At 34.8% G+C, this 20755-nt stretch overlaps 3 protein-coding genes and 2 pseudogenes across 4 annotated transcripts; 1 reads left to right on the top strand and 4 right to left on the bottom strand.

Moving 5' to 3' along the window:
• Positions 1–424: 424 nt before the first annotated feature.
• LOC143590128 (calcium-transporting ATPase 2, plasma membrane-type-like) lies at positions 425–5004 on the bottom strand (annotated as a pseudogene).
• Positions 5005–7672: 2668 nt separating this feature from the next.
• Positions 7673–10466, top strand: LOC143590124 (adenylyl-sulfate kinase 3-like). Its single transcript, XM_077070706.1, has 7 exons — positions 7673–7838; positions 7906–8034; positions 8123–8272; positions 8355–8473; positions 8567–8651; positions 8885–8931; positions 9512–10466. The coding sequence occupies exons 1-7, from the start codon at positions 7673–7675 to the stop codon at positions 9608–9610; spliced, it is 795 nt and encodes a 264-aa protein (XP_076926821.1). The 3' UTR covers positions 9611–10466.
• Positions 10467–12715: 2249 nt separating this feature from the next.
• Positions 12716–13923, bottom strand: LOC143590123 (uncharacterized). The gene is made up of 2 exons (XM_077070705.1): positions 13489–13923; positions 12716–12823 (listed from the first exon to the last, which is right to left on the bottom strand). Exons 1-2 carry the CDS (start codon positions 13921–13923, stop codon positions 12716–12718), a joined length of 543 nt encoding a protein of 180 aa, XP_076926820.1.
• A 1615-nt stretch (positions 13924–15538) lies between these two features.
• Positions 15539–17739, bottom strand: LOC143590131 (GTP-binding protein At2g22870-like; annotated as a pseudogene). The gene is made up of 4 exons (XR_013145412.1): positions 17352–17739; positions 17205–17274; positions 16235–16397; positions 15539–16154 (listed from the first exon to the last, which is right to left on the bottom strand). The product of XR_013145412.1 is annotated as a GTP-binding protein At2g22870-like (transcript).
• A 995-nt stretch (positions 17740–18734) lies between these two features.
• LOC143590127 (uncharacterized) lies at positions 18735–19809 on the bottom strand. Its single transcript, XM_077070707.1, has one exon. It carries the CDS (start codon positions 19672–19674, stop codon positions 18796–18798), a length of 879 nt encoding a protein of 292 aa, XP_076926822.1. The 5' UTR covers positions 19675–19809; the 3' UTR covers positions 18735–18795.
• Positions 19810–20755: the final 946 nt, after the last annotated feature.

The raw sequence follows: 20755 nt of genomic DNA, 5'->3' as shown, positions 1-20755 counted from the left end.
GTAAGGATCCTCCCTAGAAACTAAACAAGTTATTTTGGTGTTTACAAAGAACAATAAGAGAACAAAAGAATATAACACCTGGTTTACTAGATTGATAAGTTCATGATCATGATACTAACACGAGTTCCGCTAAAGAGTATTTTATTAATTTCTATCTTTATATACATGGGTATCCAACATTGTTATTTTTTTTGTAGTTTGACCTTTCATATTATCGTTAAAAGAGTAGTTGAAACAAATGTAAGAGAAATTTGTTATGACTTCGCCTTTGGAAAACTCTATTCCAATCTTTTGTTTTAGATAACACCATTGTCAAATACTTTTCATAATTGGATTATGAGTACAATGAACCTAAACAAAGTTGTATTATCAACCACAAATGTGGTGTGAAAGATACAAGCTTCACATATAAGAAACAAGCTACTTTAAAGATGCAAATTCTACTTTAACAAAAGAAGAAGATAAAAGTGAACATAATGAGTGAAAGAAAGAAAGAACAAATATTCTGTCTATTAGACACTTAACACCTTGAATGAAAGAATAACCTTTCTAGACCTAACCACATGAGAACTCAAACCGGGATCATCTTCAACAAGACCGCAATCGGCATGCTAATAAAACCAGTTAAAACACTATAGTACCATTGTTTCATCGTCAATGGCGACGTGCTTGCAAATGTACCTAGAAACTCGATTATGATGACTTGGAACACCACGGTTGCACCCACAACACTCACAAACACGTTGTTCTTCAATATCCCGCTTAACACGTCTACTTTCTCCATCTCTCTAGAGTTAACCTCATTAAAAAGCTGCAATAAAATATCACTTTCATCTCATCAATGACTTCAAAACCAATTTTACTAACCTTTTTTTTTTTTATAATAAGTTACCTGACAGAAGATAAATGAGTTGAATATGAGTGTGTTGAGGATCAAATCTGAATTATGACCTTTAAGGCCATAAAATGATTTCCCTTTTGCTTGAAGTAGCAAAATGATAATAAATTGATACAAAGATTGTCCAAATATGTTTCGCCACATAACATTGCTGATGAAGTTGCTTTGTCTTCCAACCGGGGTCCACTTCATTAACGCGTCGTTTGGAGGCTCGGTAGCAAGTGCAAGTGCTCCCAGTGTATTCATGATCATGTTGACCCATAACAGTTGGACTGCTGTCAAGGGTGTGCTTCCTAAAGTAGTAAACCAATAGATGAATATGTGAATGAATAATAATCAAGTAGATGATGCAAGTATGAAGAAGTGTAGGTGTACCTGTTAAACAGGCTGATGTGAAGTTGACCATTAAAGCAACGATGTTGACGGTCAACTGAAACTGTACGAATTTTTGGATGTTGACGTACACCGATCGGCCCCACTTGGCAACGGTCACGATCGTGGAGAAGTTATCGTCTAGAATTATAACGTCTGCACTCTCTTTTGCTACCTGAAGTTTGGTGAAATTCATTAAAAAGTTTTATGTATGGTAAGACTGTTAAAAACTCTGGTTTGGTTTATGCATCTGTTTCGGGCTCAAACTGAACCAAAAACTGAAAATTTGGTCTACGAAACCGTTCGGTTTGGACTTTTCAGTTTTGATATTTGGGTTTGAATTTTTGGACCGGAACAAGCCCAAAATAATGAATTTGGGCCTAATTTTTTTTGTTAATTAGTTTAATTGATTATTACACATTGGGCCTAAAATGTTTGGGCTATATCATTTATTAATTTTAACATTCAAAAATAAATATTATAATCCATAAATTCAATAACAAAAGTCGGTCTTTTTAACAAAGCAGAACCAAAAGTTCAGTTTTTGCAGAAATAAGAAAAATAAAACCAAACCGTTGATTTTGGGTTTGGTTTCGTAATATATGTTCGGTCATTTTAGTTACGGGTTGGTTATTTCCATTCTCATGGTCACTTAAATAAACTATGTTAAAAACCTTGCTAACTTACCTCAGTGCCTGCAATGCCCATAGCAAGTCCAATATCCGCTTCATGAAGTGCCGAGGCATCGTTTGTCCCATCACCCGTGACTGCCACAACCTCCCCAAACGTGGTCCGCAAGTGTTTCACCAGTGTATGTTTATCTAAAGGCGAAGACCGAGCCATCACCTACACAATATTTAAAAAAAAAAGTTAGAACTAAATCATTATCGAATATACTATCAGTTATTGTTATACAAACCTGAATCTTGGGTACAAGTTCATCCAACTCCTCGAGATTCTTCTCACGAAAATCCGGACCTTCAATCGCTACACCGCCTTCTCTAAGTATACCGCATTCTCTAGCTATAGCTTTTGCAGTATTAATATTATCCCCTGTAACCATCCGCACGGTTATACCCGCTGATCTACAAAGAGCAACTGACTCCTTGACACCTGGACGGACCGGATCTTTAATCCCGACAATTCCTATACAAGTATACCCAGAAGACGGAATTGGAGTATCAGCATTCGCAGCACTGCCTAAATCTATATACGCGAGACACAAAGTTCTAAGCGCTTCACTAGCGAATTGGTAGATCGTATTCTGCAAATGGTTAAGTGAGTCTTCTTTAATATCAACAACTTCTCCATCTGCATTGAGTGCTTTACTACAAGCAGCTAATATTATTTCTGAAGCACCTTTACAATGAGCTCTTGTTCCACCTTCCGGTAGCTTCAGCACGACTCCCATTCGCTTCTTGGACGAGTTAAATGGTTCAACTCTAACAACGTTCGACGCCTGCAGTTCACCTTGAAAATCACCTCCAAGCGACAACCCAAATTCCAATATCGCAGCCTCAGTTGGCGTTCCAAGTATTTCGCGTTTACCTTCTTTATTAGTCACAACTTCTCCGCCCGTGTTGGTGAATATTGATTGTAAAAGCATGCTTAATGCTTTATCAGGGATACGGAGTTTTGGTTGTTTGTCTACATCTTTGATGGTTAAACATATGCATGACTTGACGACGGTCATTTTGTTGGTTGTGAGCGTACCAGTTTTATCGCTGCATATACTCGTTGCAGACCCCATTGTCTCACAAGCCGCCAGGTGGCGAACAAGCGCCTTATCATTCATCATTTTCTTCATTGCAAAATCCAGACTTAATGTGACTGCAAGTGGTAAACCTTCAGGAACCGCAACAACAACTATGGTGACTGCTATTGCAAAATACTCTAATAACTCCAACGCATCATCACCTGACCAGTTCCAGTATGACTTTTCGATTATCTTACGTGACAATAACTTTTGGACAAGAACTGCAAAAGTGACTATTGCGAAGAATAATCCTATTTTACCAATAACGGTTGCTACATCGTTAAGCTTAACTTGTAATGGTGTTTCATCATCTCCACCTTCACTTAAAGTGGCCATTAGTTTGCCCCATTGGGTCCTCATACCAACCGTTGTAACCAACATTTTACACAAACCGTCTTGAACCTTGGTCCCAGACATTAACCACGGGTTGTCACCACTCACCATAACCGGTTCACTCTCTCCAGTCAAACTAGACTCGTCTATAGAAACCGCAAAGCCCGATATAAAAAGCCTGTCTGCAGGGACTTGATCTCCAATAGCAAGATGCACAATATCACCAACAAGAAGTTCATATATTGATAACTTTTGTCGGTATCCGTTTCTTGTAACTTGAATAGATATTTTCTTTTTCTCTTTATCTAAATCTCGAAACTGTAACGACTGGCGGTAATCACTCGTGGCCGTTACAAAAACCACGAGTAAAATACTTGCAACGATCCCGAGCCCGTAATGGGCTCCTTTGGGCCAGCCTTCTGTTGCAATACCAACCACCAAAGAAACAAAAGCACACATTGCTAAGATCATAAGTGTCATGTCATGAAGGGCTTCCCATACAAACACCCAAAAGCTTCTTTGTGGGCTTTCAGCAAACTTGTTGAGCCCAAACACTTCTTGTCTATGGGCCAGCCCGTCGCTGTCGATGTTGAGCCCATTTGTGGTTGATGTTTTGAGCTTGTTTGCAAGGCCTTCAACTCCACCATGGAATTTTAGCCTTTTGACGTCGTGGGCTTCGACAAGTGAGCCCGCCTCGTCAGCACAGATGTCAAAACCGGCTTCTTTTACTTCTTCGGGTACTTTGTAGTCAGCACTGTTTGCTCCTGTGTGTATTATAATGGAAAGTAATGTGGAAGTAAAAACATTATATATAGTTGAGGAATAGATAGAAATTTGATTATAGCATAATGAGAACTAGCCTTTTATAAACTGGAATGCAGCCTTTGACACCAAAACTGCAATCCTCAATTTCTCCTGATCATTTCAAAGAAAAATAATTATATTAAATATACTTAGCTCACGGATAGGTCTGTAAACGAACTGAACATTTAGTGATTGTTCGTGAACCGTTTGGCGCGAATTTTGTTTATTTAATAAAACAAATATATACAAACAACATTTTTTTTGTTTATTAAGTTAAAGACGAATATGAACGCATGTCTTGTTCGTTCATAAAAGTTCGCGAATGTTAGTTATGTTTGTTAGTTTACGTTGTTCATTTATATTCATTTAAATCTTTTAGATCCATTACAATTGAGTCTAGTTCTATTAAATTATATTATCACTCATTATAGTTTAATCTTTTAGACAGAACAAATTGATGTTCACGTTTACTTTAATTTGATTTGATTTATTTTCATTAACAGAAATCAACAAGTGCATAACATATTAATCCATGCATGAATTAAATCAAAGCACAAAAATTACAATGTATTATGTGGATCACCAATTGTTGGTGTAAATGCGATAAACAATATAATATGGATATATAATCATAAAACAAGAGGGATATATATATAATGAACACCTGATTTGTGCGTCACATAGCAGCAGCCTCATTGCGCTTGTGTAGGTTAGCAGTGTGACGAAATCGCCTCTTAGGGTTCTTAACAACATGACACAAACTCCTCCATTTCTGTAACACCTCATCCGACGAATGCTTCGACTTCACTGCATGGAAGTTTTGGTTCAAATAATTTTCCATCACCATTTTGTGCTTTCTTTGTGTATTAATATTATCTATAGATCTCCTTACGAATTAAATCTCTACATGGCCTTCAAGAACGCATCCGAATAACATTATAGTTCGAAATCGACACATTTCAACGATGAATTAAGAAACGAAATGCATGGCTGATTGTTTCATTCTTTATATATGATTTGCTAATGCCCCGAAACTTGTGGAAACCAAATGCATGGTTGTATTTTTCTTATTCCTGTTGAGTTAATAACAACGGTTGGTTCTTGTTTTCTTTTACTTATATTTTATTTATGCAAACCATAACTAATTTATCCCCAAGCTCCATTTATTACTTATGTACTTATATATTTTTTTCTGTATACATACTAATTTGTATATATTTACGAATTTTAATATAACATATACAATGTGTTGTCTAATTAATTATATCATAACTTTATATAATTAATGATACGTATTTAATATATAAAATAAAAGTTATCTAAATAATAAAATCAAGTAATGGTCACTAGTTTGGTCTAGCACTAAAGATGTATGGTTGTCAATCAAAGGTGGGAAAAAAGTATTTTAAAAAAAATCAAAAAAGATGTATAGCCGTCAACCAATGTCTCTCATATTGTTTATCATCTTGCAAGAGGTTGCATGATCCACAATTCAGCTGATCTCTCAACGGTTGTGACTATGTCTAGTAAGGTGGCCGCTTGAACACCTAAATAAGTTTATCTTGATCACTTGTTGGTTGTTTTGTTTGAAGGGTTTCTGTTTTACCTATAGATATAATGGCCCTTGATTAAAAGGGGTATTTAAGTTTTAATTAATAAGTAGACCCATTAAACATTTACGGAGTAATTGGGTTTGGATAAATATTGGTCTAAAAGACAAATTCAAGGACAATGATCATTTTTAAAAGTGTATTAACAACAGACAATTGTCATTTGTCATTTTCTTGTAGCATTTTGGTTATTTGGTATGATTTGATGTGAATGACACGATTTTGTTTAGTGGAGTGTTTGGTTTGATATTTTATAGTAGGGTCACATCAAATAAATAAAAAACAAAAACAAAAACAAAAACAAAAAAAAATTCATGGTGACGTTACTATAAAATAGAGGCATGACTATGTGTTGCTTGCGGTCACATTTGTAATTTTATTGGGTTAAATTATAGGTTGAGAGAACAAGACCATTTAACCCAATAAAATTACAAATAAATTTATAATCAAACTAATTTAAACGTAGGTAAATTATTTTACGTTTAAACTATTAAAAACATAGTTCTCTCTTTATCCATAAATTTTTTGCATACAACATCGAATTGCTTAATTTAGAAATAAAACATATACATATACACATGCATATTTCTATAGGGTTGTTCGTTAACACTACGGATGTATTCATGGATTTGACTAGCAATTGTCAAAACAACATATTTCGTGTCACAAAATGCACAAAGTACGTGTTACACTACACATCTACATTGGCGTGCTTAGTATTTTTAAACAATTGTCAAAATCATAATAAAATGAATTATTAAACATTTTAATATTGGAAGCCAGGTGAAGTTCCATTTACAAGTGCTATGAGCATAAGACGTGTACGTGGCGACCATGTTTGCAAGTCCAACTCATATACGCAACTACATTGGATATTCCATGTAGGCCCACATGTCACCGATCATTAGTATATTTTATTTTATTTTTTAAGAGTATTGTTTATTTTAGTTTGCCTTCATTTAAAGCTGACCAAGAACAAAATAAACTATTTTTCTCTACATTTCACTAATACTCTTGAGAATAAATAATAAAAAATAACTCTGTTTAACCTTTTTTTTTTTATAAAAAGTTTCAATACTTCAATGTGCTCTTAGTAGTACAATAAAATGTCTTGTGTATGAGAATATCTTGTTTGTACGCATGACGAAAGACAAAAGCTGTTTTAAATTTTAACTTATAATTTTATAAGCATGTTTGTGATTTAGTTTGAAAACAATTTATTGAATCATCGGCTTTTTCAAAATATCAGTAAGTTAAAAAGTATTTACCATTTATAAAGGCCTTGCTTATTTTAGTTTTTTGATAATGTTAAAAAAATGTTTTCTAAAAGGCACAAATTTTGACTTTTAAAAATGATTTTTGAAAAAGCTAACTGTTTGTCCTACTACTTTAGTTTAGATATTAGTTTTTTTTATTAAATATTCATTGTTACCATTGAAGCCGACAAAACTAGTAATATTACTCGTGAAGTTACCAAGCAGGGTCGGTCAAATTATCTAAGGGTATATAAACAATTACTCATAAAATATGAATTAAAAAACTAGTAAATACGATGTACACATTTGCATTTGAAATAATAAATAGTTAGTGTATATTTTAAGATGAACATATTGAGGGTGGTGGATTGAATAATAATAATAATAATAATAATAATAATAATAATAATAATAATAATAATAATAATAATAATAGTTATTATTATATTAGCTGCTATAAATAAAATAAAATTTATGAGCTGCAGCTGCTGCTGCTGCGATAAGGGAGATCTGGAACATATACAATACAATGGAGATCTTCTTCTTCTTCTTCTTCTTCTTCTTCTTCTTCTTCTTCTGCATTCAATAATAATACTAATAATAATAATTTGATGTTGTATTTGTATTATACTTAAGCAATTAGATGATAGCGGTAACAAATCTTTCCGTGTCTTGGCTGGAATCCAAATCCAAATCCAAATTCACGAAGAAGGTTAATAATTTCAGCCCTCACAAATTATTGTTATTATTATCAATCAAGGCCAACAACAAGGATGTCTCTTCCATCAAAACCAATCATTCTAACAACGGTAAATACATAGATTAATCCATAAATATATATTATAGTGTCAATTATTAACCGTTTTACATAATTAGGTTGTAGTGGTGCTTCAATTGGTGAACCCAATATTGTTTGGCATAAATGCTCTGTAGACAAAATTGACAGACAGCACCTGCTTCATCAAAGAGGCTGTGTCATTTGGATTACTGGCCTCAGTGGTTCAGGTTCATTCTTTTATTATTCAACTAAGATAACCCATTTTGTTTTGGAATAACTAGCTTCATTATTATTTACCATTGCAATCGAATTCAGGTAAAAGCACACTGGCCTGTGCATTAACATGCGCCTTGCATTCGCGAGGGAACCTTACATACGTCCTTGATGGTGATAACGTTAGGCATGGTCTTAACAGCGATCTTACTTTCAAACCGGAAGATCGTGCAGAGAATATTAGAAGAATCGGTGTGTTAATTCAATTTTGCAGTCTTGATTGTTTAATAATAATAATATATAATTATTATATGTTATTGTTATGGATATTTAGGAGAAGTTGCAAAGTTGTTCTCGGATGCCGGCGTTATCTGCATCGCCAGTGTCATATCTCCCTACAGAAAAGATCGCGATGCTTGTCAATCCATGCTTCCAGATGGAGATTTCATTGAGGTTGATAATTATATATTTATTATATACCTAAAAATTTCAACTTTTTGATTGTTACGCGTTTTAATAACGATAAACGTGTAATGTGATTGATAGGTTTTCATGGATATGCCTTTACATGTTTGCGAGGCCAGGGATCCAAAGGGTTTATACAAGCTAGCCCGTGCTGGAAAGATTGAAGGTAAGTCTTTAAATTCTTAAATGTAATTGCAGTTTTGAACTATGAATGACAGCAAGTTTGTCTTTTGTTATCTGTTTATGTGATTTAAACTTTAATAGGCAACGAGTTACATTTTACATTATAATCTTCGAATTTTGAACTATGAATGACAGCAAGTTTGCCTTTTGTTATCTGTTTATGTAATTTAAACTGTTATAGGCGACTGGTTACATTTTATGTTATAATCTTTGCAGGTTTTACTGGGGTAGATGACCCGTATGAAGCGCCCCTAAATTCTGAGGTATGCTTACCTTTTGCATTAGGGAAATTTTACAAAAATAGACATGTTGACCACTTTCTTTTTTTTTTTGCTTAAACAGACATTGACTTTTAGCCCACTCAAAACTCTTCATATCCAAAAGCGACCGATCAGAAAACGCCATTTAAGCTTAGCCCACAAAATAAACCGTAAAAGGACAATGGGGTCCACAAAAAACAACCAATCAAAATAGCAGACATGTAAAACAAGGGCTAAAATCTTAGCCAATGGCTAAGAGTGGAGGCTAAGCCTTATCGGGCAGCTAAAAGCGGGGGTTAAGCCTTACCGGCTTTAGCTGCCAAAAAAAGGCGAAGGCTAAGCCTTAGCCAGCAACTAAAACTTAGTTGGTCTTTGCTGATTTGATTTGGTTTTTAGCCTCCTTTGCTGGCTAGGATTATTTGGTGTTGCATGATTGTGGATGCCTAGTTTTTAAATGGCTAAAAGTCAATGTCTATTTGGCAAAAAAAAAAAAAATAGTTATCTTTCATTTGTAGTACCTTATGCACTAGATCATCTCAATGAGCCTTGTTGTGGTAATAAAAGTTGGAATCGGAATGCGCAGATAATAATAAAAATGGAAGGGGAGGTGTGTCCTTCACCTGAGGTTATGGCTGAGAAAGTGATGTCTTACTTGGATGCAAAAGGGTATTTGCAGGCATAATCTTTGATAAGCTGTTCAAAGGTAAGTACTCTCATGTGTATATGCTTTAAACACAAACTCATAATAATTCGTCGCATCTCCAGGAAATCACTCGTTTCCTGGTTGATGGTGCTGATGATCTCTCAATTAACTGATCGGTTAATTGGTAGCTAGTGTTTCTGTGTCATTGTTTGTTGTGTATGGCTAGATGGGAATAAGGATTATGATTACAGATGTTGTAAATTTATTGATGATATTGATTATGGTACAGAATTATTTTTGAAAATAATATGATTTATGTCCTTATGTTAATCGATAAAGGTAAAATATGAGATATGTTTGTGGTTGTTCGTTTGGCAGCCGTCGAGCGATGTTCTCTCTCACTTGGGGAGGAGCAAATGTTTTGGGTTCAATCAGTGGGGCTTAACCATGTCTTTCGTTGTACAACGTTTGGTTGAATACAACCTAGATTGCCGCAGGCTTTGCGATATATCTGGCTGATAATATTTTCATGTTTGATTCAGTATATATTTGGTTTCTCTAGATTTTCATATGATCTAAATATCTTTTCAAGTGAATATGAATTGTCTATATGCCCTCGCCGTTTAGAAAATGTGGCATGGTGTTTGCACATCATTCTTTTCCGCGCATATGTTACATCAAATATTATATAACGGTCGAGTATCTCCATGCCTTGAAACCATTTGTTTAGGGCATCCGTTTGTAAAGTTGCATTTTTCGTTTATGTGATTTTAATCTTGTAGCAAAATTGCTGTGAAGCTGTTTTAAAATGAAAATCACAAAACAGAAACTTTCAACTTTTACAACTTGGATCTAAATGTGTGAGACTCTAATCTCATTGTAGGACTATTTGGGCATGCATTTAACTCTTATTTTTTTATTTTTATATAGTATTGAGTCAAACATCTTTATCATTTCAAAAGTTCAATACTATGATAATATATAGTTCTTTGGTTGTATATGGTGTTTGTTTGATTCTACATGGATAAAAATCCAACAGACAGGTAGTTGGCACATTCTATATTGTTATATTATGAGTATTTCCTTTATTAAATGAGGCTGACGCCTTCGTCTCAAGCCTTGCGGTTCAACATCTAGGACCCTAAGCGCTTTGCGCCTTTTAAAACCAAGCAATTAGGCTGTAAGTGAGGGTCCAACTGCAAAGAATATCCCAGCCGGAGGTCTAGCGCAAGGGAAAGCATCCATTTGAGACTTTTTACTTGAAAGTGTCTTTTTTAACATAGTAGCAATGTTAATTTGAGGACACAATGTATAACAGGAGAAAACGAGTAGAAAAACTTGCAACTAAAAGCCTTCAACAAAATGGGCTTGCTTCGATTGTATATTTAGCAATGTTTTAAAAACCGATATTTTACTTGTACCGGATTGGGGTAAAAATGGTACAACCGGTTGAATTGGGTTATACCGAGAGGTTCAACCGGTTGAATATTTTACCTTATAACTTTCTATAAATGTAACTTCAATCCAAAAATAACTCAAAATTAAATGATTCCTATAACAAAAAATAATCTAAAAGTTAATCTATATTCAAAAAATAATGAAAAAACACTCAATTTTAAAAAAATATTTCTAAAGTTTAAACGTTCGAATGTTAATTGTTGGGTTAAAAGTAATTTTGAAAAAATATGGGCCACAAATATAAAAAATGTCTCGGGCTTAAAACCGGTTTGCCGGTAAAAACCGGTATTTTAGAAAAAAAACCATAGCTACGATGTTCTAGCAAACCGGTCAAAAATACCGGCCTACTGTGCAAAATCCGGTTTAACCGGTTCAACTGGCCGGTTTAAACCGGTTTTTAAAACACTTATATTTAGGCGTGTGCCGCCCAATGTAGGTAGGTTGAATAATTTCAATTTAAATTGATAGAACTAAATGTTGTCACCATTCTCATAAATTATCACTATATTAGCAATCATTTTGAACTTTGCACAACATTCATATTTCATAGTCTATATATATCTACACATGACTAATCATTAAGTTAACCCGCATAGTTCGTACATATATAAGAAGCTAATACACAATTGTTTTAATCACAATTATCTCAAACTTCTCAATAGTTTGTGCTTGTGCTGAGCACAATGCTTATTTAATTAACTATATATATGCATCCATTTAATTAGTAACTACATTAAAACATGTAGAAACGAATTTAGACATTTGATCGATGTTAATAACTTGGTTATTGATTGACTATGAAGCATGCATTCCTAGTCAAACTATTTAACAAATGTAAACAGATGGAGAATATCATTAGTTATGTTGTTTGATTAAACAGTTGTAATAACGTTTATTATATGATTTATAAATTATAGTAATAAGGTTGGAGTTTGGACAGTTACGACGAGTGTTAATGTGGGACTTGATTGTACACGTGCGCACTTGGGTGTGTCAGGTGAGGTGATGAAGATCTCAATTGCCAGCTGCCTCTTTACACGTGCATGCGCTGCTACCTTTCGACCTTCAACTCCAGCTTGCCCTTTAATTTAAGTAACTAAATGATGCTTGATTCCATTGCATCTCAAAGATATTCAACATATACATGGCTTTGTTCAAACTTCCTTTTAGACTTTAACTTAAAAAAATTTAGGTTTATAAAGTTAAATACAAAAATATAATCATAATAATAACTTTATATTAATAAAGTTGAATGAATTTGAAAATTCTCGATATAATACACTAATTGATAAAATATATAGACGAGAAATATAATTAACCGTCTTAAACGAGTCAAAGCAATATATATTCTTCCATGGTAATTAGGTGTGTTTGGTATTTTTGATTGGGCCCGTTAAAGACATATTTGAACACATCGTCACCGATTAAATATTTTGTCAAAGACGTGTTTGAAGAGGACAAAAGTGAAAGTTCATTGCATTAGGTGAATTTCCCCTTTAGTTTACTATGTGAAACACTTATTTGTTTTCTTTAATAAAAGTTTATATATATATATAAGCTATGATATTTTTAAAAATCTTTTTTTAATACTAATTTAGATTTTGATGTTAGTGTTAAACAAGCTGAAAATGCAGTTAAGTATTTTATTGGTATGAACAGTAGAAAATACAAGAATACAAAAGATGCTCAATTTCCAAGCTCTGAAATAGTGTTTAAAGCTGGTTCCCATTGTCTTCCTCCACCATCACTTTGATGCTGTTTCCTTCCCCCATGTCCTCTTCTTCTGCTCACATTCTGCACTTGTACAACACCATTTAAAATCCAAATATATTTACAAAAACAAACTCATTACAATATTATATATAAAGTAATAAAACTGATATGTAAAAGCCATAAATATATGTAGTGTAATGACCATCATGCCATGCCAGGATGAACAAAACACATGGCTTTGCATATACTCTAATAACATGGTGACTCTCATTTAATTAAATTATATTTCTTCTTTAAATTCTTACTCTTCAAATGAAACCATTTAATATTAAAAAACTTACTTATTGAATTCACTGCTTTACCAATAAATTGAACAATATAAAAATATTTAGTGAAGTAAGGCCATGTTTATAAGTGCCCTGTGCATGTTTCAGCCTTTGAGTTTGAGCTAAGCACTAGTACCGCTTTATCTTTTAATATCCCAAGAATGAATGCACATATATGGTACCAGCTTATTTTCATTATTTTATTAAGATCTGTTTCACCAATGCTTAACTTGGGAATTGAGATAAGTGGTAAATCATAAAACTCTAAATATATTATAATAATAATAATAATAATAATATCCAAACAATGTAACCTAAAATGTTTGGGTCGGACAATTCTCGTATGTTCAAACAAACGGACGGAACATAGGAGAATTGTCAGCTAACAACAAACATTTTAGGTTCCGTGTTATCAATTACCTTGAGGGAACTCACATGAAGAGGAGCACCGGGCGTGTTGTTTGTTACGTCCACCTCATCATCAATGAGTCCTCTATCCATTAATAACCTCCGGAGCTTCATGCAGTTGTTGACAGCAAACTGTTTCAAGACATCCTGGTAGGTGATGAGGTGATAAACTTGAGCGATAAGCAGAGTGTGATGAGGCTGGAGAAGCTTCAGTTGCTTCTTATTCACCACTGGCACTGGCATTAATGATCCGTTGTTGTTGTTGTTGTTAATGGGCAGGAGTAGCTGTGCGACGTAATGGCCTGGATAGGAGTTCATGACGTCACGAGCAGTGAGCGATGAGCAGTGATTAATCATGTCTACTTTTTTGTATTTGTATTTGTATTTGTATCCAGATGGATGCACAATGAACACCGTAGCAGCATCCGCCGCTTGACAGTTACCCATGGCTAGATGTTTAAACGACGAATTCAATTGAATGATATACAAGGAAGAGATGACAAATGCGTACGTGCAGAGGCAATTAATTAATGGATGATCAGTATAGGCCGGGTGGGATAATATATATATATATATATATATAGATTCCATTCATCGGTGACAACAACGAGATATAATTAGACCATGCGTAATTAAAACTAGACACACCCAGTCATTTTACGTCATGTGACGCCTAGTCAGCTTTTAGGTAGTGTGTAAAAGGTGGGGATATAGTGGGAAAATGCTCTCAAAACGCCCCCCCCCCCTCTCATAAGACCCTCAAAATTCGCATCTTCCTAGCGTTTTGTACAAAACGCTTTGCCAAAACTCCAACCCAAAACGCAAGGGGTGTCGGTGTACCCTAGGGCTGTTCAAAAAGCTCGAAGCTCGGGCTCGTGGCTCGCTCGATAAAAGCTCGAATAAAACTAGCTAAAAAAACTTGATTTGAAACATTCTGAGTTGAGTTGGCTCATTTTTGTAATCAAGCTCGGCTCGACCTAGGCTCGGCTCAATCATGGCTCGGCTTGTTGGCTCGATTTAAATCTCGTTTAGCTTCAAAATCAAGCTAGAGCCTTAGCTGAGATGCCTCGTTTAATTTCAAGCCCGAGCTCGAAACCACCCTGGCTCGACTCGGGCTCGACTCGTGAATATCCCTAGTGTACCCCCGGCGTTTTGAAGCCACAACTTAGTGCCACTACGGATTGTCTTACTACGTAGCTACATGGTTATTGTTGTGGAGGTCATTTGATTGAAATTAACTAGCAATATATATATATATATATATATATATATATATATATATATATATATATATGAGCCATGAGAGATGATTAATAATGAACATGGCTATCAGGGACTCATGAGATGATTACGGAGGAGACTCCCTCATTCTAGTCTTCTTTTACTTGTTGTTTTCCATTTGTTCGTTTGATAAATGTTGCTTCTATTTTCACTTAATTGAGCTAGTTACAGCTGGTGGGTTTTTGTTTTCACTTTTCACTGAGCAGGCTATCTGGGACTCGTGGGATTATTAAGGAGGTGAGTCCCTTACTCTAGCTTTCTTTTACTCGTTGTGGTCTCCATTTGTTCGTTTGATAAGCGTCGTTTCTGTTTCACGGAACGGGGCTAGAAACGACTTGTAGGATTTTGTTTTCATTAAACTGGCCTACCTGGGTCTCATGGGATGATTAAGGATGTGAGTCCCTCATTTTAGTCTTATTTTAATCGTTGTGATTTTCATTTGTTCATTTGGGCTTCAGTTTGTTCGTTTGAAAAGTCTATCTTTTGTTTTCACTGAAATAACTAGCTGCAACTGGTGGGGTTTTGTTTTCACTAAACGGGCCTATCAGGGACTCATTAGATGATTAAGGAGGCGACTCCCGCATTCTAGTCTTCTATTACTCCTTATGGTTTCCATTCGTTCGTTTGAAAAACGTCGCTTCTGTTTTCACTGAACTAGGCTAGCTGTGACCGGTGGGATTTTGTTTTCACTGAACAAGGCAATCTGGGACTCGTGGGATTATTAAGAAGTTGAGTCGCTTAAGATAAACTTTGGCCAATCCACGATTACAAGCAATGGTTGGTTTTTATGTTCTGTAATAAAAACTAGCATTGTAGATTATGAAAATATGATCATTTATAGTTGATATACAGCTCAAATATTTTCATAGTTGATATGCTGATGGTAAACAAGACAAAAACAACCAGAATTACATATAGTATGCAAGACAACTAAAAAGTTCATATATAACCGCGACTATATTGAACAATGAAAATCCATCAAATACAAGATTCTTTGATGAAGAAAGACGTGAGCTTCTTATCGAGTATTTTGAACCGGCGAGTCATACCTATGTTTTAGAAGTCTTGACGGTAGGAAAAACACTTGAGCAAGTCTAGTCGATACAAATATCAGACCAACTCTAAGTCATATGTTCTTACGAACCTTTGAGATCGTGTGCCACATACACATTACCTTCTTTAGTAGACTAATTATCCCAGTAGTTCCGAAGCTGTGACATATGCAAAAGAAGCTCATCTCGACCCAGCCCAGTCGCGCTGCTAGTCATTATCCATGGCGGATGAATCTTATAATTCTCTTTAATAAGTTCTTGAAAACTCTTGATGTTTTCATCAGGTCATTTTCCTTTACTATTCTTCACTTTATCACATTTTGTGAAGACAATTGTCATTGGAATCTAAAAACGAACGAACCAATCGGTTGTAAAATGTATAATAATAAGATTATAAAGAATGTGAAACAGTAACCGAATCATACGTTGTTTCTTCCAAGCCAATTAGCACAATCGAGATCAATCTTTTGAGGCGGGACACTTGCATCAACCAGAAGTAAAACACTTACTAACGATTCTCGGTTTAGAAAGTAACCTTTTGTAAATGATGACCAATCCATTCGTGCAGATTCTGGGGCGTTAGCAAAGCTGCACGGTCCAACAAATATAAACTCTTTCAAAGCGTATGATATAGAAAGTGTTAACTACTACTATATTAAAACTAATATCTAAATCTTGTTTGTTTATATAGCAAATCAAGTTCCTTATTGCATCATTGTTATTTTAACATAAAGAAAATAATCATTAGGTACAAATGAACATGCTGGCTAACCATTTTTACTGAAAAAAGACTTTGACCAAAGTCAATTATTTAGGATTTTAAACTTTCTGGTAGGTGTGTGCATGGGTCAGTTTTGGGCTAAAACCAAACTACAAACCAAAACTCGGTTTTTAAGTTTTTGAAAACCATTAGGTTTCGTTTTACCATACGGGCCTGAAATTTTTGGGCTGAGAATTCTTTTTGGCCAAATAATGTATTTGAGCGTAAAGTTTTTTTGTTAACTAATGATTAATCGATTCTTATACATTTGAGCTAAAACTTTTGGGCGTAAAGTATTCATAAAATTCTTGTAAATTACTTAACATTGAAACTTAATAACGGAAACCCATACATTTGGTTCGGTTTAACTAGGTGCAAAACTGAAGCCAAACCGAAAATTTGGTTTTTATGAAAACATAAAACCGAAGCAAATTTAGGACTTAAGAGGCAGGCCATTATATTATTAGATGAATCAACTATAACATATTGATGGTTCAAGTAACAGTGGTGAATAAAACTATTACTCCTAACTTGCTAAGTATCTAATCTAAGCATCCCATTATTCATTATTCATATTATTATACTAAACAATGAAATTGTAAATAATAAAGTTGGTTACTTTACTTAATACTTACCCGTATCCAGGCAAATCAACAAGGTACCAGCTTCGATTCACCAAGAAATGATTGATCAATTGAGTCTTACCTGCATCAATTTCAATAATAACCCAATTACTTATCAATAATCAATCAATGAATCAATTGAATCAAAAGGTAACCTGCCTGGTTTTTTGGAAGTTAAGGCGACTTCTTTCTTCCTGACTAACGAATTAATTAACGACGATTTGCCCACATTGGACCGACCCAACATGGCGAATTAGGGTCGGTCGTCTTTGGGGCGAGCACTGCTGCCGACAAAGTGGACCTCTTTGACCTTGGAGTCACCGGCGTAAGGTCCGAGAACGATGTTGGAACCGGGTAAGATGGTGTTTTGGGTGACTTCATCAGGGGTTATTCCAGGTGGGATGAAGAGGATGGTTTGGGTGAAATTGGCGGCGAGTTTGGGGGTTTTAGTGGCGGCTGAGTGACATGTGACGGTGGTTCTGAAAGGGAGTGAAGAGGAGAAGCGGTGGGTTAAGAGACCAACTCTCGCCGCCGGCAGTAGTAACATCGTATCAACACCAAAATGTTTCTTTGGATAATAGAAATAAAAGTCTTAAAATTGTCCATTTGACCCATCTTAAGAATTTGAAATATTTGGTACTGAAAACGTTTATTCTTAGCTAAAAGTGTAATGCAGCAATAACTAACATAGTTTGGAACTTTGGATCGTGTTAGTTTGAGAATAGTGGAAGAACATCAAAGACTTCAAAGTTAAGAGGGGGTGGAAAACATTTCGTTAGTTAGGACTTGGGAGTCCTCCCTAAATAAAGGTGTGTACGAAACGAAATAACTGACCGACAGTTTTCATTCTTTTTAAATTACTGGATTTCTCGTTTGGTTTTGTTATGACCAAAAACCAAAATAGGCAAACCGTAACAAAAGGTATGGCGATTCTGTTGATACTTTTACTGATTCTTGTTTTAACTTGTATCCCAGTTTCATATATGTAATTTGTTTTTTTTTTTGCACAAAAAAGTCGAATGGAAATACATACTTACATAGGCATACGGGGAATTGTGTTGATTGTTACTACCGATATGGTATTGACTATTGAGAGAGATCTTTGGTGTTTGTTGGGTTGGGCTTGGTTAAATGACAAGAATAAGGGACAAATTGTAGGCCAGTAATGTGGAGATCCACTTGATCTAGGCTCATAATGATATTAACTTTTGGTCCCAAGAAAACAAAGTGTTGGTACTTGGTAATAGTAAATACTTTGTAACAAAATTGTTAAAAATCTTATATTTTGAATGGGGTCTAGTGTTAAATGTGTATGGCTCTTAATCAAAAAGTTGTTAGATTCTAGTTTTACTTTAGACATGATGAAAATATTAGCTATTACAATATATATATTTTTTCTACTACTCGAATAGTATTATTTATTTTATTTCATAAAATCAAAACATTACTTTATTACAAATCTACTTAAAACAACTAAAACAAATATATACATACAAACTTTTATATTAAAAAGTAATCCATTAAATTAACCACTTGGTCGCTTTTACCTTTCCATGTCGTTTGGAGCAAAAGATTTCTCCGATAAGAAAGTTTTTTTGATTCTTCAAGTGGGTGTTTTCGTTTTAGCCTCGATTTCTTCGTCTACATGGTCTTCATATGGACCATACTTTGTTAGTGGCAGGTACTCAATTCTTCCCTCGTATATTTTATGCATAGCAAAGTACAGTGACATCATGAAAATCGTAACGCATATTATGTACCAACTAAATTGGATATTCACTAACGATTTAGCACGTTTTAAGGCTTCATCCCCATGACACCGAACAACATAGTGACCGTCATAGTTCAAAAAGCAACATTTAGGAATCAAGCTTCTTGTCCAAAGCATAAAACCCATCACTATGAGCCATAGACCTTGAAAGAATATGCCGATGGGCCTTATGACACTAACTATGAAGCTATTTTTGTATCGAAAGCCCATAAGTGTAGTGACAAGAGAAATAAGAATGAGTATTTGTAGATGCATATGATAATGCCCTTCAACGCCTTTGTGATCAGTCGAGTGAAGGTGGAAGATGAGAAGTTCTTGCCCTAAAGCGATACTTACAAGTAACTGGGTCAACTCATATTGGGCTTTGGGTATAAACTTGTCTATTATTATTGCGAAAGAAGCATAGACCAAAAAGGTCATGGAAATGAATGAGTGCTCAAAGCTGCGGAGATGATAGGATGGAATGGTGCCGTCAATGTCCAATGGCTGATGGCGTGCTGGCCCGATAAATAGCTCCATGGCTATGGATATAGAGCAACTAATCATGATCAAGAACAATTCCAAGTACCTTATTTTGGTGAAGGGAAACCATGGTAAAGAATGGAAGGTTTTGGGATTTTGAACATGAAGTTTAATATGGTTAACAAGGTGCCATAAACCAATTACAAGAAAACATAACCCTGGTGCAACATGTCCCACCAAAGAGCCCATGTGTGAGTGAGAAATATGGTGAGAGGTCAAGGGAGAATTGTAAAGATTACAAGTTCATGAAATATGAGAGAGTGGAAGGTGTTTTAAATAGGAGCCTTCATATAAGGTACCCAAAACTACAAACCATGAAGAAATGGGGTTAGGGTACTCACCATTTTCCTTAAAACAAACTTTTTTTTTTTTGGAAAGGCAAATTTCTTTTAATTCATTTGATCTATGAGACTTGAACTCAAAATCTCTCATTCCAAAACCAAACATTGTTTTCTAAATAAAAATAATAAAAGCGTTTTAAAAAAATATCATTATTGTTGTTTAGATATAAAAATCATAGATGACTTCAAAACAGTAAAATATATATAAGCTCTTAATATATAACGATATATATATAGTTATAGTTATATAGTTATAAATTAAGAGGATTCACAACAAGCTCTTTTTCCATAGGTTTGAATCTATATGACGATTGACAAACTTGGAGTATAAAACTTCCTTGTTGTGAAATGAAGGTTTTGGGTGTGAAGTCATTTGCTACAAGCTTGCAAAAAAACTAGTGATGTGGCACCCCCTCTCACGTGCACACACATATATTATACACACACACCCATTTAATATTTTAAATATGGTTTGTGGAGGTTTGTTGTGTGGAAGAAAATGATGTTTTTGAGATAAGTTTGAAAAATGATGTGGCGATGATATGTCACTCTGTATGAGTTTGTTGTTGTAGATGCTCATATTAACTACTCGTCTTGATACCACAACTCCATAAAGATATTATTAATTTGTCATCAAGAACTTCACCCGTAGGAGGATCCGGCTCATTCCGTCCTATTTTAAAATCATTTTGTGCATGTGTACATTACGTTGCTGAAGAAACACTAAATCACCCTCGGACTATGGGTAATCCTTGGGTTAATGCTTTTAGTATCTCCATCAATGTGGTATACAATTCTGTCGATCTGACTGAAAAGATCTACAAAACAAGGCAGCGTGAGCTCGTTACGAGGATGAGATGGGGGGTTTCTTCGTAACCACTATCCGGCGTGAGAATCAGTATGGGTAACTAAACGTATAAGTATGAGAG

Source organism: Bidens hawaiensis, unplaced genomic scaffold (genome assembly GCF_021521415.1).
Source record: "Bidens hawaiensis isolate Kalapana, Puna unplaced genomic scaffold, B.hawaiensis_p1.1 tig00038172_1, whole genome shotgun sequence".
Lineage (NCBI taxonomy): Eukaryota > Viridiplantae > Streptophyta > Magnoliopsida > Asterales > Asteraceae > Bidens > Bidens hawaiensis.
The sequence above is the reverse complement of the archived record's forward strand: the minus strand, read 5'-3'. Positions and strand labels throughout refer to the sequence as shown.